The sequence below is a fragment of the Leptonotus elevatus genome, chromosome 9 (genome assembly GCF_054856555.1).
Source record: "Leptonotus elevatus isolate MCC_2025b chromosome 9, RoL_Lele_1.0, whole genome shotgun sequence".
In the NCBI taxonomy this organism is placed as follows: domain Eukaryota; kingdom Metazoa; phylum Chordata; class Actinopteri; order Syngnathiformes; family Syngnathidae; genus Leptonotus; species Leptonotus elevatus.
Window position 1 is genome coordinate 15,518,969 of NC_141247.1, and position 15,646 is coordinate 15,534,614.

The window sequence follows — 15,646 nt, forward strand, 5'->3', positions numbered from 1 at the left end:
ATCTCAGCTTAAGGTCAGGTCAATGCACTCCCGTTGCTTACAAGAGCAGGCCAGGTGAGTTTCAGGTGAGGCGTGACGTCATCATGGTACTTTTGAACTCCTCGGCTGTAAATCTATAAAGGTGTGTACTTGCTGCTCAGGTAGCCGGTCGCATGTATGTGTGTGTGTGTGTGTGTGTGTGCTCATGTGTGTGTGGAGTTTGAGTGGAGGGAAAACAAGCGGTATTGAAGTTGCTGGGAATAAACACCTAAAATGTTTCGGGAGGTTTGAGTGGTTTACCTGAGAGAGGCTGCTGGTCACCAGCATGTACCCGAACTCCCAGCCGACCAGACTCCCGGCCCAGACGCTGCCGATCAACAGTCAGTACATCGCGCCTGGCTATGAGTTTCCCACTTACCATCACATGTCGGGAGTCGCCGACCCGTCAGCAAGCGCCTGGAATCCCGTTTACCGCGAGGAATACCCCTTCAGCTTCACGGGTTCGAACCCTGGTGCAGGGCAGGTGAACTTCAACTCAGCAGAACTGAACGGCGTGCCCACCGCCCCTGGAGGAGGAGGCCTCAACCCCTACCACCTTTTCTCCAATCAGGACCCCTTTTGCCGGAGGAGACCGCATGAGCCCGTCAAGGTCCCGGCACCTGCAGGTTTGGCTTCTTTGTCATGAGACATGAAAGTTAATGTTTTCCTTGAGCTTTTATTTATTTAGGTGGTGACAATGAGTGGTTTTTAAAAAGGATAAATATTGACATACTATCAGGACCACAAGAGGCTCTCTCATTCAAGCATCAATGTGCCGTGAGTGAGAGTGCTATGGGAAATTGTCCAATTGCGCTTAATTTGTCGGGAAATTATTTTTTTTTTACAACAGAAAATGTTATCTTTGAGCGAGCAAAAACAACGTTCTCTTCCACGAGGTGGAAATTGAATAATATGTGAGTTGGCTATACTGATGGGACTCAAAGTAAAACGTGTATTTTGGAGTAATCACATTACTAATCTGCTTTAAATATAAGATACGCAGCAAGTTTGATACCAAACGTAAGTAGCTCGAGAGGAAATGTACTCTTGTTACATCACTATCAACACAAGAAAATATTGATTGTAAATATATCTATTTGTTTTCTACAATTTCCAAATGATTAATACCATACCATATTCTGGTGTGTGCAATATGTACGGCACACAGCAACATTTCTGAAGCAAAAACTACATGGAATGGCTTTTTAGCACTGGTATTATTACATGTAATTTAAATATATATATTTATACGTATTACTACGAGGGCGGGGGCAATATTCAGAGAAAAAAAAATCGCAAATTTGCCACTTTATAAACTCGCAAATTTCCACGTTTTTTTCAGCAAATTTGCAACTTTATAACGTCGAAAAAATGTATATAGTGATTTATGAGAAAAAACCCTCAGAAACTTATGAGAAATACACGTAGTGTAGCTATAGTCTAACCATGTGAGGATTTGTTGGTGGTTAATGGGACACTGTTTATAAAATGAAAAGGCAGGATGGACACGGATTCGTTCTTAAATTAAAACTTTACTCGTCATTCACCGCAGCCAGAGCGACAACACTTCCTGATCCCCTATCAGCTGACTAACACTCTCCAATCAGATGCTAGCATACCATAGGTACCGGTAAATGCAAGTGAATGACGGAGAGCAGCAGATTCGACACATCAATTTAGATAAGTGTATTAAGTTTTTGAGTTTTTTTGCTCGCAAATCTGCCATATATAAAGAGGCAAATTTGGCATTTTATAAACTCGCAAATTTGCGAGAAAAAAACTTGAGTTTATAAAGTGGCAAATTTGAGAGTTTTTTTCTCGGAATATTACCCTCGCCCTCTAAAACCTTTTTTTTTTTTTAGATGTGGCCCTAATAGGCCATTGTAGTAAAGTAATGGTATTTGTGTGAGGAATTTTGTCCCCGTTGTGGAGTTGGCCTCCCACAGGGCTCCTTACAAGGAAGGACCGCCACTGTTGCCTGTCAATTTTTTAGACACAAAAGATTTTGTACCGTTTTAAAGTATCTTGCTATCTTCTATCTTAAATTACAACATTCTAATTATATATAAATATAAGAAATTGGATTTGCATGTGTTGAAAAAATAAATAGTTTTGGACATGAAAAAAATAATAAAAATACCTGAATAGATTTTGTCATTTGCCCCTTTCTTGTTTACTTTTAAGCAAACAAGAACAACATTAAAATAAAAGAAATTCAAATTCACACATATACCACAATTGGGGTGCAAGACAGTTTCCAAATTGCTCACGTCACATGTGCAGCCGATTCCGTCATCCACTGGGGAGATCTTGCACTTTACCTGGATAAATGCACTTTACGCTTGTAAATCTCATGCACGATCCCAGCGAGTCAATTTCTGCTTTTGCAATATCAATAACTGTGTTCACCTGATTTTAAAGAGGATGAGGGGAGCCGAACGATGCAAGCACTGTTCTGAATTGGGTGAAAATTATTTCACAAGATTACGTTACAAAGTAGCAATAAAGATGTATTTTTTTTAACTCATTCACTGCCATTGACGGCTATAGACGTCAAAAATTCATTTTAACTATTTCTATTAGTTTAAAATTTTTCCCGCTTCTGTCAACAAGAGTATGAAAACCTAGAATTGTTTTTATTGTATTAGAACAGATATAACATTTTTGATTAATCGTGAGTTAACTAGTAAATTGCAATTGATTATGATTAAATAATTAATTAATTTAATAATATTTTCTTAAAAAAAAAAAAAGGGAAAATAATTATTACAATTATTTTGTATTTTATTAAAACTTAAAGGTGTCAGGTGATTAAAATTTTTAATCGTAATTAAAAATCGCATGCCTTCACTAGTTAATTCACGATTAATCACAAATTTTATATCTGTTCTAAATGTACAAAAAAAATCTAGGTTTTCATACTCTTAACAAAAGAGGAGAAAAAAATTAAACTAATAGAAATAGTTCAAATACATTTATGACGTCTATAGCCGTCAATGGCAGTGAATGAGTTAATACCATCAGCACTAAATAGATCACCTGTCCTGTACTATATATTGCTGTCTGCACATGCCCAATGTAAAGCATGCTGTCTGTGCAAAGTGCTATAGTAATACAAATTACTCACTTATTTGCTCAAGGCTTAAGGTCGGGACGTTATTTTTAAACTACTTCCCATGACAAGCCTACCACGAATGCTTGTTTTCATGAACGTCAACAATTTCAACATCCACAGGCAAAGTTAAGTCAGAGTGACTGCACACACACATCCATCATGCTATCAGCCTCTCCCTTCCGCAAGCTTGTGTGGGATGTCAATGCAAAGCTAACAAAACTGGCGCTGGAGGCTGCTCAAGGGTCGTTCCACACCCACTCTGTCCACCGGGGGCGAGCGCAAGGGTTGACAACCAGGCGAGATAATGCGACTTAGAGGGGCCGCAGTGCGCAGACCTTCTGGGCCTCCCTCACGTCTGCGTGCCCCTCCCGCGTACCCGTTTGCTCTACTTTGATCGATGTCGTCACGCAGGCAAGATTTCCCGATCAATAACTGACTCGCCCATTTCTGTGAATGTGCGTGTCAATGAATAGCTGCCTTTGTAAACAAGTATGTAACGGGCTCACAGTGATAAGGAAAAGCCCTGCTGCAATACACTGGAAAGTCTTTCCATTAGATAAAGAGACCGGTAAGTTTGATTAATAGAACTGATGAGTCTTTAAGTGGCGCCTGAACTTGAACGTGGCACCAGAAAAAAAAATCAAAATGTCAAAATAGTCGCCTACTTGGCTGCTCTGTGTCAGTCTCTTTGCCTTTCATTTATTCTATAATTAATATAGACAAGAGGGTAAATTGTGAAATTATTGTGTACAAATAAATAAACTTGTCGTGTATAACATCCTTAGTGCTGTTTTTGTTATGTCTTTAATTGGTCCACAAAATGTTTTAAGAACCTGGCTTTGATATTTAATACGGAGTAGTGTTGAGTGTAAATGAACACATCTCACAATACTTTTGAGAGCTGTTTTTGGAGAACAGTGATGTGACTGCTATTATCAAGGAATTGGACCATAAAAGCAAATGGATGCAAAGGATGTAATACATTTTCATTTTTCATAATAGTTCATTTTAATTTAATTTAGTTTTTTTAAATTCAGTTTATTTTCATTAGTTTGATAGTTTTTATTAGTTGTTATGTTTTCAAAAATTATTCATTACAGTTAAGTTTTTATTAGTTTTAGGATTAGTTTTAGTTTTAAAAATATATAGATGATTTGTCACCGGCAAGATTAAAAAAAAAAAACTGACTAAGTGTTGTGTAATAATGTAAACTACAATTTTCAAATGACTGTTTGACCCTCCTTCATCTGTTTGGATGTACAGTAATATACAAATAGATACATTTAAAATGAAAAGACGAAAATGATGGATGTTTTGCTATAAATATATTTCTACTTAGTTCTATTGAAGCAAGATGTAGTTTCAGTCAGTTTTGATTTTATTTTCTTCTGTTAATGAAAATGTTTTTTCTTTTTAAATTTTCATTTTAGTTATTTCATTCGTTTTTTTGTTAATTAGTAACCTTGATTGATGCGAATTCAAGAAGCTTTGTAATTGCCTATAAATGGCACTAAATGGTGGCAAAGCACTCCCCCCCCCCATTCGACATGATTGCTCACAAATTCTGCCTAGCAACAGGTAACGGCAAGTGATGAGTGAAATTATTACTCCCATTATCCATTTATCCATGTTCCTAACTGTTTATTTGTTTATATTTAATATGTAGTAGTGTAGTGATTTGAAATCAAAAATAATATCTAAAGAATAATTGTACCTGTTTTATATGTTTTAGGAGGAAAGACTCGCACAAAGGAAAAATACAGGGTGGTGTACACAGACCACCAGCGCCAGGAGCTGGAGAATGAGTTTCAGTACAACCACTACATCACAATGAGGCGCAAGTCTGAGCTCTCCATGACACTGAACCTCTCCGAAAGACAGGTGAGAGCCATTGGAATTTGTCCTAAGATGCGATCCTACAGGTTAATGCTTTACATTTGAAGATGGTTATGTCTGATATTTGGATTTGGAATTGATTTGTTTGCAGTGGCACTTCTTTTCAATCTATCTTTTAAAAGATAGCTCATTTGAATACAGTAGAGATAAATGAACCATTAATTATTATGAGAGACAGTTAAAAAAAAAATCTGCTTCAATTAGATTTGTTCACTCGCTAAACACTTTGACTTTTAGTCTTTTAAAGGGGAAGTCCACCTTAAACATTTCTTGACAATAATATGTTATATGTGACCTCACTAGTCTAAACATGACATTCTGATTAATATTACATTTGTGGAATATGAGTTCGGAAGCAAAATCGAGCCGTTTTTATCCATCTCAGAGGGCGGCCATTTTGCCACCTGCTGTTGACTGAAGATGATATCACGGTTACTCAGGGCTCAGGCAACGACCAATCACAGCTCACCTGTTTTCTGAAGCTGAGCAACTGGGATGCCATTTTCACTCTACAGCAAGTGGCAAAATGGCCGCCCCCTGAGATGGATTAAAAACGGGTGCATTTTGCTAAATGCAATAATATGCTAATGCTATAGTGATAAAAACTCATATCCCACTAACGCAATATTAACCAGAATACTGTATTTGGACTAGTGGGGCTGCATAAAACATGTTGTCAAGATTTTTGGGGGGGTTGACTTCCCATTTAAGCTTCACAAAATTACACCAAACAAATGTGGCATAAACCCAAATCAATAAGTCATAAATTAGATTACCACGATTATGTAAACAAATCTGTGGCTTTACCACTTTTTTCTTGAAGCAATGATACTGTCTGTAAACGTGTGGACTGCATTCCTTAAGCACTGAACTTATCTCGAAACTAAATAAACAAAATGTATAAAGAAAAAAAAAAGCCAGCATTTCCAAATGTCAGCCTCTGCCATGTTAAAATTGTATTTTTGCCACTACTGTGCTAGGAATATTGTAAATAAAAATTCAAAATGCTACAATAAAAATGGCTTGATCCTGGAAAATGGTGTATAAACAAACGATCTGTATTTATTGCATTTCACCCGCTGCATAGCAACAAAGAACAAGGGCGGCAGCTTTCAGTTATGTCGGTTCTCGTCTTTGCTCTCTTTACCAGGTGAAGATCTGGTTTCAAAACAGACGCGCCAAAGAAAGGAAGATAAACAGGAAGAAGCTGCAAGATTCCCAGCAGCCCTCCACGTCCACCTCCACCCCACCTGTGCCCACCGGGTCCAGTGACGGCCACAACGCACCAAGCCCTGGCAGCAACATTCTGTCCAACGCCATATCGGAAGAATACAAAATGGAGTTCATATGACTGGGAAGGTTTCTTGTTTTGTTGTTGTTGTTGTTGTTTTTTTAATACAGAATGAGAGATGAATGAAATGGCAAAAATGATAAACTGTGAGCCATTAGCTTGAAATGAACTATTTTTGACAACTTTAATCTGTGAATGTGGATCACTCCACAGTTAGGACTGAGAATTAATAGACGCAAATGCTCACAATTAAGACAAATGTTAAAATTGTGTTTGCCGCTGTTGGAATTGGGTTTATCAGTTCAGATATTGTTTAGTGGCTGTGCAGTAAAGACTTTCTTCTGTTTACTATGCTTTCAATATGTAACATAATGCGAATTGCACATGAGCACATCTGGGGATCGTAAAATGTGAAAGCAGGCAATCATTTTGAGGCATTTTTTTTATATTGGAAACAGGAAGAAAGAACAGAGAATATTCTGTTTATCACAACTAATAAAAGATCAGCTTTCACATCCATATTGAGGCAGAAAATATCGGCTCAGTCAGTTTAGAAAAAGTGCGTCGTATTGCACGACATTAGATCTGATCACATGACAAATTTCAAACGTTTGGTCTTGAGGAGAATGCGTACAGAATATCGCATTTATTTGAAAGTAAAAAAAAAAAGATTGTGAAAGGAATCGGCCCCAACACGCCCGTGACCCTGGATAAAGGGTGAACTGTTTTGTGGTAACAGAAGTATGAGACAGACATCAGCCATATCCTGACGAGCGCTCGCAGATTGCTCAACAACATGTGACTCAAGAGCAAGCGGCCTTTACACCTCCACACAATCAAACACACACACACACACACACACACACACACACACACACACACACACACACACACACACACACACACACACACACACACACACACACACACACACACTTTATCATATATAAAGCAACTGCAGGATTTACTGTAAAATTTGAAAATAAGTTGCAGCCATTGTTGCCCCCCCCATTTTTAAGTACTATACAAGACAACTGCAGACTTCTTCAGACACCCTCTTCTCATCTTTCGGTTTAAAAAGAGGAAGGAAAAGTTTCAAAAGTTGAACATTTAGATGCTCACATTGGCCAAGAGACCAACAAGCTATTTTGCTGTTGGATAGTCTTGTGTAAAAATAAATAAATAAAGGATTCACTTTCCCTAATAAAACATGTTTGGCTGAGCGGTGCAAAAGATCGTTGCATTGTTTGTTTGGAGTTCTTTAGAGAGAAATAATCATTGAGTTAAATGTTCAAACTGTTCATATTATAAGAGAGGCTTTAAAAAATTGTTTGTCAACAGTTGGATCTAAAGGAGAAGTCAAATCCAAAAAAGTATTTGTAATAATATGTTAAATGCGCCCCCACTAGTCTAAACACGGCATTCTGATTAATATTGTGTTTGCGGAATTTGATTAAAGCAGAAAAATAAACCCTTGCAGGTTAACGGCGATTTTGTCTCTGTCTGTCAACTTAAAATGACATCACAGTGCCGAAGGGCTCAGCTCGCGAACATCACATGACCAAACCCAAGACAACAGGTGAAAAGTAATTGGTCATTACCTGAGTTCTGAGCAATGGGATGTCATTTTCAATCGACAGCAAGTGGCAAAATGGCCGCCACTGAGATGTATTAAAAACGGGTGTATTTTGCTGCTTAGTTAATATTCCATACACACAATATTAATCGGAATGTTGTGTTTAGACTAGTGGGGGCACATAGAACACATTGCTGTAAAAAGTTTTACTTCACCGTATAACTTTTAGACTCAATGCATTTGCATTTAACTCATTCACTGCCATTGACGGCTATAAACGTCAAAAAATATTTTGAACTATTTCTATTAGTTTAACATCCCCCCCCCCACACACACACTTTTTTAACAAAAGTATTAAAACCTAGAATGTTTTTAATTGTACATTTAGAACAGATATAAAATTTGTGATTAATCGTGAGTTAACTAGTGAAGTCAATTACGAATAAAAAAATGTAATCGCCGGTTGCCCCTCATTTTTAATATTCTTTTTTAAAATTAATTAATGGCAGTGAATGAGTTAATCTGTTTTTACTTTTATGAGCAATACATTTGAATATTTTAGTTGACTGTTATTTTCTTTTGATTAAACTCAGTGTTCGATCAAACAAATACAAACAAATACAAATACAAATATAAAAAAAAATGGAAATAAAACTGCCACTTTTTTTTTAAATTAGCATACATTCTACTATGCCACTGTATTTAATGTTGGCCTTTATCTTTGTATCTTTATCTTCTGTAGTTAGAAAGCTAAAGATTTTTAGATTAAACTAATCCTATTCACAGCTGTAGGTAACTGATGCCTATGACAGCTCACTTTGAGCAAAATGGCAGAATAAAAAATAGAAAAAGAAAATAAGGGGGAAAATGTTTGGGTTGTACAACAGGTAATATTAAATCAATGATTCCCAAAGCATTTATATAAAGATTTAGGCTACATCAAAGAAAAATGCCTTGAGCCACAAGTTTGGGTTTATAGGTTTATATCTTTGGCACGGAAAAGTCTGAGCACATGAATGTGTCACAATAAGCGGTTCAATTTATCAATTTTTCAGATTAAGCAGCGCACATTTTCCAAAATTAAAGTTATTTGGATTCAAATGTACGACGGAAAAAAAGGGCTAAGACAATGCTGCACAATTTGGTGATCCTAACGCAGAAGATGAAGATAAAATGGCACAGAACTGTTGGAGCAACTTTATGACACTGGCATTGTGTTATCAATTATTTGCTCGGTAGATTATGTCAGTCAAAAGTTCAACTGAGTTTTAAGGAGAGCGTTCAGTTAAAAATAATGTCAGGTGGGTGATGTTTGAGGACACGACAACGATCACAGACCATAAACATGTTTGATGGGGCTGTGAATCAGCTAAACGGTTGACAGGGATCGCTGAACTTTGACCCCAAATGACCAATCCAAATCAATCGTAGTCAAAAAGTCCAAGAAGAATCAAGTTTCTGCCGTAGCAAAAAAAAAAAAAAAGAACAGAAAAAAGATTTATATTATTCACACAAACACATTGTGTAACGTGTTATCTCTACATTAAAAATGGGTCATGTTGCAAAGGGTGATAAAGTAAAAAAAAGAAAGAAAAAAAAGTCAAGCCTATCATGCCACGGAGAGCAAAGGTTTGACCACGCCCATGACCAAAAGCAAAACATGCTAACATACTTATAAAGTTCTCCCTGAATCTCCATACAGTTGAACTGCTTTCCCACGATGTTAAATGTGAGTTGCTTTTTCTTGGAAATTTCGTCATTGTGCAATAATTGTGGTAAGACTTAATAAGGAACTACTGAGGTGTCTATGATCCTGTTGCTTGTTATTCTTTATTGCTGCATATTTGGAGGAAAACACATTCTTCGCAAAAGTGGAGGCTGAAAAAATATGAAGGAAAGTATTTGAAGAATGAGACTGCACACATTCCATCATATGTTGCTTGGCCAAATTTGTAAACATACGTAAAATATAACATTAGCATGGTCAGTAATGCTCGCTGTTAGGGGTGGGCCATATGACGATTTTAGATCGTGTGACGAAATGCAGGGCGATCTGTCATTTCTGTGGAATCGTCTGATCGCGGCGTAAAACATTTCAGCAAAATTTGACCGTCAGCTCATTTTCTGCCGCTGACTGAAAAAGACAGCCATGCAGCCTGCCCCTATTTGACAGCCAATCAGTGCGGTCAAGTAGCGCACACACTTCGCCAACGTACGTAGCTTAGCAAAAAAAAAGAAAAAAAGAAAGTCTGTGTTGCATTCAAGGCCCGTTTAGACCACAGGAAACTACATAACTTGCAATCCACTTACAAGGGTTAACTTGTTACAGTATTGACCTTTATCTATAAAAGGTGCTTTTTACTAAGCAGTTTGTTTTAACTTTGTGTTTACATGCTCCTCTTTTCTCTCTTTTTTTTTTTTTTTACCATGACTTTAACCAGCCAAATTTTGTGCACTTTTTAGACATTTGCTATTTTGAATACACTACTTGAAAACAGAACTGTGACTTTTGTTATTGTTTTGCTGCTTTCTAATGAATATTTTTCTTTACAAAAGGTATTTATTATTACAGTGTTCATTTTCACAAAGTAATAAGTGTAGCCTTACGAGCCTAGCATTTATTCAATACGACTCTAATCTAATTTCTATTTCATATTCATTCAAAAAATCGTGATATAATCAAAATTGTGACATTCCATTTTTGCAAGACCGCCCGCCACCTACTCAGTGTTCTACAGTGGACCTATCCATATTCATGGGTTCGGGGCCATGGTCAACGTTGTTGCTAATATTGATGACACAACGGTTTTGCAAACTCTTTCCACTGATGGCAAAACTGTTAGCAAAATAATGGATTTGCAATGAAATGTTGAACATGTTCGATATTTTCTTGTGACTGCTAAACTTGTTTTTCGAACATGTTTGCAACCTTTTATGACCCCTGACACATTTCAGTACGTTAGGTAGGTAGGCATCCACCGCTCAGTGAGATTTAGTGCTAAACTAGCAAGTGTGAAGAGCACCTGTTTGTTGTTTTGTTTTTGTTGCTGTCTTGTTAAATCTTCATTTTGTTGCCGTTCGTGTAATGGTACTCTGAATTGTATGTACAATCCTTAGGTGGAGGCTGTTGGTTGTATTTTGGGTACAATAATTTCCTCTTTTTTTTATATATATATATGAGTTGAAGCAGGAGTAAAACCCCACACTAGCCCAAAAAATATATATGCATGAATACTCCACATAGGAAGGCCAGAGCCAGGATTCGAACTCCAAACCTCGAGACTGTGAAGCAGACCACTAAAACAATCTCACCTCAAAACAACGATAAAACTAAATGGCAGATGATGTGAAAAGAGAAGAAAAGCTAGAAGGAAAGCAGAAATATGTGCGTCACGGAAACAACATTCCTGCTTACTGTGACTTTTCGAACACCCAAACTATTTTGTTATCTTGTCAAGAGATGAAGGACTGCGGGTTGACCAAAACGGAGATGAATATCAACACAAGCACATGCCAGGGCATTTTTGTCTAGTTTATTGCGGTCCCCAACCATCTTACGCACTTTCAATATTAAATGCATCTCATTAAATTATAAAAAAAAAAAATTAAGCAATGACAGAGGTTAAGCATTCACAAGCACAAGCCTTGGAAACAGTAACAACCCTATTGGCCTATTTCCTGTTAAAATGAATAGAAATGCACTGACTCCGTTCTCGTGTGCAGTTAAAAATAAGTATAAGTGAAAATGAAAGGGAAAACCGCAATACATGGCAGCTGTTTACTGCTTATTAACATTAGCGGTGGGAGGTTTTGGCAACTCTTCTTCCAGAATACAGTAATACATATTTTTCTTTTCTAATTCATTGGTTGATTTTGGAACAAAAAAAAAAAAAACAATCCAGGGAGATCTTTCTATTTCTGTACATGAATCAAAACATTCTGAAAGTAGGTTATCACATTATAATTTCAAAGATATTGTTGGTCACATTTCTTTTGCTCATTTTCATCATTTTTTGATTGCCTCACTCGCGCTAACAGCAGCAAGCACTTATCGCTCATATCAGCTGCTCATCTGTGACAAGTGCTTCCTCTATCCTAACACTTAGCTTTAGAGCAGGGGTGCTCAAGTTCGGTCCTCGAGAGCCCCTATCCAGCCTGTTTTCCATGTTTCTCTCCACTAACACACCTGATTCATGATCAGGATCGTTATCAGGCTTCTGCAAAGCTTGCTGATTATCTGATCATTCGATTCAGCTGTGCTGCAGGAGGGGGAACGTGGAAAACAGGCAGGATAGGGGCTCTCGAGGACCGAACTTGAGCACCCCTGCTTTAGAGGGTTCCTTTTTCTTAGGAGTCATTGTGACCATTTGGACTTTGTTAACTCAAACGTTTGCCTGGCGACAACATACATTGACAGCTAATTCAGCACTTACTTAACTATTCGGTGTCTTAATTAAAGACATGCTACTGTTCAATAGATAACAAATACTATAAACCCTATTTTTTCAAAAATGTTATAAATTTCGGACCTTATTTACCACGTCAATCACAAATGTGTCAGATTTGTGATTGGATGATCAAAGATGTGGAGGCGAAACTTCTGCTTAGATCCTTCTGCCCGCAAATATATAAGATGCAACCTGAATTGTTTGTAAAATGGATCGTTAACCTGAACTTCAACTGTATCTGACATAAGATGAACATGCTAACTTTATGTGTAATAAAACACACACAAACACACACACTCCTCTGTTCTGAAGAATACTCCCACAGTAGAAGTGTACTCTATCTGGCATCGGGCAGGAAACTCATGTCACCATTTGGTGATTTTTTTATTTTTTTACAAATCGATACTATTGGTTAATCCCCACGTCAGGTTTATTTTACCACATTATTGCCCAAGTGCTGAAAATGGTTTGCTCTCTTTGAAGATTAAACAAACATGCCTTTTTGGGGGTCTCCTGAAAAGTGATTAATTTGGAGGTACGAGAATTCCGCCGAGGCCAGCAACATACAATATAAAGCTATAACCAGAACTATTCAAATTGTAGTTAAATTTGGAATTATTTGTAATTCCATTTGTTATTTTTTGTTTATTTGTTTGTTTTGCTCGAAATAACGTAAGAAAATTGCAAAAGCCTGTAAGATGGTGTGTTTTTAGTTAGTTAAAGGGTCCAGGTCCAACATTTCTATACATTTATAGTTGATTAGAATACATTAGATTATGCTGGAAGGCTTCTTTTTCTTCTTTTTTTTTTTTTAACAAAGTTGCAAAATATTATTTTCAGATATGATAAGGGATCAAATAAAATTTCAAAAAAAAAAAAAAATGAAAATGGAAAATCTATCATGCTATTTTCGTCCACATGCCTGAGCCACCTCATTTGACTGCCCTACCCCAGTTTCTCACCCTGTATATTTTAGGAATGGATCATAGGGCCTGAACCATGGAAAACAATATTTTCAGGCAACATCTTAAAGTCTTAGACACATTCTTGAGTAATTTCCAGCCAGAAGATACTCATTCTAGAAATGAATACTACATTATCTTACGGTCCTTTTTGTACACTTTATTAAACCCTCATCAATGCGGAGTTCAGTTATTTCAGCAAGTCCTTTTTAATATTTTATAGGGTTTTTGTTTTGTTTTTTGCAACAAGAGCAAACGAAAAAATCACCTGCCTCTGTAGACTTGGGCATAAACACATGCATCGCTTTCCGCCGGAACGGTTCGACGAGGTCGCTCTGAAAACTTCACTTGGCCGTACTCCACTTCATCTCTCACTTTTATTGACCTCGTCGCCTGATTAACGATCCTGACGTCGGCGTACGTCAATTCCTCTTGATCTTTGATCATAGACAAAAAAAAATGCAGATTCAATGAAAATGTTTTGCATTGAAACCACAAATTGCCAAAATCTCTACCTTCGATACCGCGTTGCCTTTTCTTCTGCTTGTAGATCACCGCCAATCCGATCAGTAAGAGGATGAGCAGCGCTGAGAGAACGCCCCACATTAGAGGCAAATAATTCGGACTTGAATGGCTCTCGTCTCCATACGTGGGATTGTCACACATGTTTTTCTTGATTTCAGGCAACCACTGAGATATCAGAGTCCCATTTGAGGTGCAGTTAACGAACACTACAAACAAACAAATATTGTACATCAACAACCAGCAAACTGACTTTCACAATGGTCTCAGATTAAAAGTGGTCTTTCTTACCACAAGATAAATTAACTTGTTTTTGGATTAGACTGACGTTGTTCCTAACAGAGCAGACTAGCTGTCCTGAGACGCCTGGTTCGAGGGTGATGTTGTTCGCTTGAACATTTCCTGAAAGGAGATGAGAGTCTTGCAGCGGTTTTTGGTTCAGGCTCCAGCTATAGCGAAGACTGTCCCCTCCCTTGGAGGAACAAGATACCGGCTGCTGTCCTTGGTACACACAATCCGAGGTGAGATGGACGGAGGTGACAGGAGCTGAAAGAAACATGCGGAATGTTAATGTCCACATGAGGAATATGTTTTATTGATTTATTTAGCTATTTATCATTGTTGTCAGTTAGAGAAACAACCTTTGTGGACTTAAATGCGCATTGAAAAGGCCAACATGTTGATCACCAATATAGTGTCCTGTCTTGCGAGAATTTGAGAGGCACTCTTTTTTTTTTTTTAACAACACCTACACATTACCTTCCAATGGAGAGAAAAAATCCATGTTGGGCTAAATTTGTGGAAAATAAACAGAAAATTGTCCATTTCCACCAAGCAGTACGGCTTGGTTCAATTTCAGTAATCAGTACAATACGTATTTGTTAGTGTTTGGAGTCAGCCAGCTTTCCGTCAAACATCTCCAATGGCTTCAAAATGCAGCTGTTGTCTTTTAACTGGAACACGTAAGAGGGAGCTGATGCAGTATACTGCTTTCCTGCCTGCGAACGTTCGAGTTCTTTTCTTGGTTTCGCTCCTCAATTTGCTCAGCCGCTTCCATTTCGACTCTCTCTACCTCTGATCAGCTGACCAGCGGCACTTGGAGGTACTGTACCAACGTCGAAGCCGACGCGGCGAGTGGATAGAGACTTCTTCGACTACTGGTCCACTCCTGCACTATGGAACAACCTCCCAGTGCACATCGGACCAGTGACCTCCCTATGCATTTTTATTCCTTAACTTTGAACACAGCTTGATGCTCCATTTTAGTCTTATTTTTATTGTTTTAATCTTTGTTATTTTTTTAATGTTTCAAAGTTTTATATGCTCAATTGTTTTGTGTTGAATTTGTTTTTATGTACATTACTACAGCACTATTTTAGATGTGGTTGTTCTTCAAGTGCTCTGCAAATAAACTTAAGTTGAGTTTCCCAAAATGTCAGATCTATATATCCATTTAACTTACAAATAATGGGATGTACGAGTGGAATGGGAAAAGGAAAAAAAAAACCTTACAGTATGTAAAAGAAATGTGGCGTATTTTGTCTCGTTTGTCATTATTTTAGGAATAGTCACACGTGTGTGTTTTTTCCCTGAACCCTATCATGGTGAACCGAAATTAACTGTACTTTGGTCAAAACATGGTCAAAGCTATTTATCTACTTATTTACTTTTCAATTGTGACAAGGGGCATTAAGTCATATTCAAGAGAATTACGTACAAACAACAAGATTAGAATTTGACTGAGAGAGAAAAAAAAGGCTTCCAGAAACGTTTCAGCAAACATTCACATGAACAAAACAAAGTTTAGCAAGGATGCAA

At 37.4% G+C, this 15,646-nt stretch overlaps 2 protein-coding genes across 5 annotated transcripts in view; one reads left to right on the forward strand and one right to left on the reverse strand.

The window, feature by feature from the left end:
* Positions 1-304: 304 nt before the first annotated feature.
* cdx1a (caudal type homeobox 1a) lies at positions 305-6,992 on the forward strand. The gene is made up of 3 exons (XM_086085432.1): positions 305-644; positions 4,866-5,014; positions 6,180-6,992. Exons 1-3 carry the CDS (start codon positions 305-307, stop codon positions 6,378-6,380), a joined length of 690 nt encoding a protein of 229 aa, XP_085941558.1. The 3' UTR covers positions 6,381-6,992.
* Positions 6,993-12,225: 5,233 nt separating this feature from the next.
* Positions 12,226-15,646, reverse strand: part of LOC147168535 (titin-like) — a 17,644-nt gene continuing 14,223 nt past the window's right edge. For all 4 annotated transcript variants that reach the window (XM_086085465.1, XM_086085461.1, XM_086085462.1 and 1 more), the window contains 3 exons: positions 14,120-14,374; positions 13,822-14,037; positions 12,226-13,743 (listed from right to left, as the gene is read on the reverse strand). In XM_086085465.1, the coding sequence (XP_085941591.1) occupies positions 13,571-13,743; positions 13,822-14,037; positions 14,120-14,374 (644 nt within the window). In that variant the 3' untranslated portion in view covers positions 12,226-13,570. The remainder of the gene's footprint in view (positions 13,744-13,821; positions 14,038-14,119; positions 14,375-15,646) is intronic.

Coding starts and splice junctions, on each gene's coding strand:
- cdx1a (XM_086085432.1), top strand. CDS start 305: ATGTACCCGAACTCCCAGCCGACCAGACTCCCGGCCCAGACGCTGCCG. Junction 645..4,865: donor CAAGGTCCCGGCACCTGCAG/GTTTGGCTTCTT, acceptor TATATGTTTTAG/GAGGAAAGACTCGCACAAAG. Junction 5,015..6,179: donor TGAACCTCTCCGAAAGACAG/GTGAGAGCCATT, acceptor TCTCTTTACCAG/GTGAAGATCTGGTTTCAAAA.